This window comes from Myotis davidii, unplaced genomic scaffold (assembly GCF_000327345.1).
Source record: "Myotis davidii unplaced genomic scaffold, ASM32734v1 scaffold958, whole genome shotgun sequence".
NCBI classification, from domain to species: domain Eukaryota; kingdom Metazoa; phylum Chordata; class Mammalia; order Chiroptera; family Vespertilionidae; genus Myotis; species Myotis davidii.
In genome coordinates, this window is record NW_006289714.1 from 979849 (window position 1) to 981654 (window position 1806).

The 1806-nt window shown below is 41.4% G+C and overlaps 1 protein-coding gene across 1 annotated transcript; it reads left to right on the plus strand.

Annotated features, from left to right (window-relative positions):
- Positions 1 to 417: 417 nt before the first annotated feature.
- Positions 418 to 971, plus strand: LOC102768524 (THO complex subunit 2-like). The gene has a single exon (XM_015562995.1). It carries the CDS (start codon positions 418 to 420, stop codon positions 964 to 966), a length of 549 nt encoding a protein of 182 aa, XP_015418481.1. The 3' UTR covers positions 967 to 971.
- The last annotated feature ends 835 nt before the right edge of the window (positions 972 to 1806 follow it).

The following is a 1806-nucleotide window of genomic DNA, read 5'->3' on the forward strand; positions in this document are numbered from 1 at the left end:
CCTTCCCGATGTAGTCTGACAGTCTGTTCGAGGCAGACTGTCATGTGGTATTTTTCCTTCATTGACCGGCTTATTTCACTTAGCATAATGCTCTCCAGTTCCATCCACGCAGTTGCAAATGGTAAGAGTTCCTTCTTTTTAACAGCAGCATAGTATTCCATCCTGTAGATGTACCACAGTTTTCTAATAAAATCTGCCAAGAAGAAAAAGGGAAAAGGCCTCGTCTATATGCATTAGCTAGTGGCTACTCTGGGAAGTTGAAATGTAGGAAGTCATACATGGTACCTGAAAATGAGTTTCATCACAAAGACCCCACTCCGAAGAATGTAGTTGCCAGTGTACACAATGGGCCTGTTGGTGGGCCTTCATCTTCCATAGGAAGTGCATCTAAATCTCATGAAAGCAGTGCTGAGGAGAATGATAAATCTCAAGAAGGAAGAAAAAGCTAAAGATGAGAAATTTAAGACCACTGTCCCCAACATAGAATCAAAATTGACTCAAGAAAAGGAAATAGAGAAGGAGTCATTCAGAGAAAGAGATATAGCAAAGGAAATAAAATCAAAAGAAAATGTTAAAGGAGGAGAAAAAAGACCAGTTTCTGGGCCCTTGAAGTCACCTGTTCCCCGATCAGGTATTACTGAGCCCGAAATGGAACAAAAACGCTGCAAAATTGATATACACCCTTCTCCATCACATACCTCCACAACAAAGGACAGTCTCATCGAACTCAAGGAGTCTTCAGCAAAGCTGTACCTTATTCATACTCCTTCACCACTAATCAAGAGTAAGGAGAGAGAAACAGACAAGAAAGAATTGGACAAGTCAAGGGAAAGATCCAGAGAAAGAGAGAAAAAAGATGAAAAGGATAGAAAAGAGCGGAAACGGCATCACTCAAACAATGACGGGGAAGTGCTACCAGACTTAACCAAGAGGCGAAAAGAAGAAAACGGAACAATGGCGGTTTAAAAACACAAAAGTGGCCCTAACCGGCTTGGCTCAGTGGATAGAGCATCAGCCTGCGGACTGAAGGGTCCCAGGTTCGATTCCGGCCAAGGGCACATGCCTGGGTTGCAGCTCGATCCCAGGCAGGGGTGTGCAGGAGGCAGCCGATCAATGATTCTCTCTCATCATTGATGTTTCTATCTCGCTCTCCTTCTCTCTTCCTCTCTAAAATCAATAAAGAAATATAGTTTTTTAAAAAATAAAAACACAAAAGTGAAAATCCATGTGATTCTCCTTATCCAAATGAGAAAAACAAGGAAAAAAAAAAAAAGTCAAAATCTTCAGGCAATGAAAAAGGCAGCCCTTCATTTAAATCTGAAAAGATGGATAAAATCTGCTCCAGGGGCAAAAAGGGTATATACAGTCCCCTAAGTTGAAGGTCTCCTGGAGGAGGATGCCAATGCTCCATGCATCACTCTCAGTATCTCTCATAATTCAGAGCTTCGGTGTTGTCCATTTCAGGGGAATCTGCTTTAGGTCAGAAGATGACTACAATCCACCATCCTCTAGACAAGTCATTCCAAAGTCACCAGTTGTCAGGATGTTATTTTCACCTCTAGTCAGTACCTTGCAGCACGGTTCCTGTGTATACAATCTTCATTTGAAATTCGCCACCCAGAAGCAGCATCTGATGAAAATTTCATCCTTTTTTTCTCAGAAAAGAGAGGAAACTGCCTCCGGGGACTAGTTCCTTAATGATGTAAATAGACTGCGTTTATGTGCAAACTTCTATACCTTTGACAATATTGGGATGACTGATTGTATTATGTGAGGATTTTGGCTTCTTGTAAAAAATTTAACTTC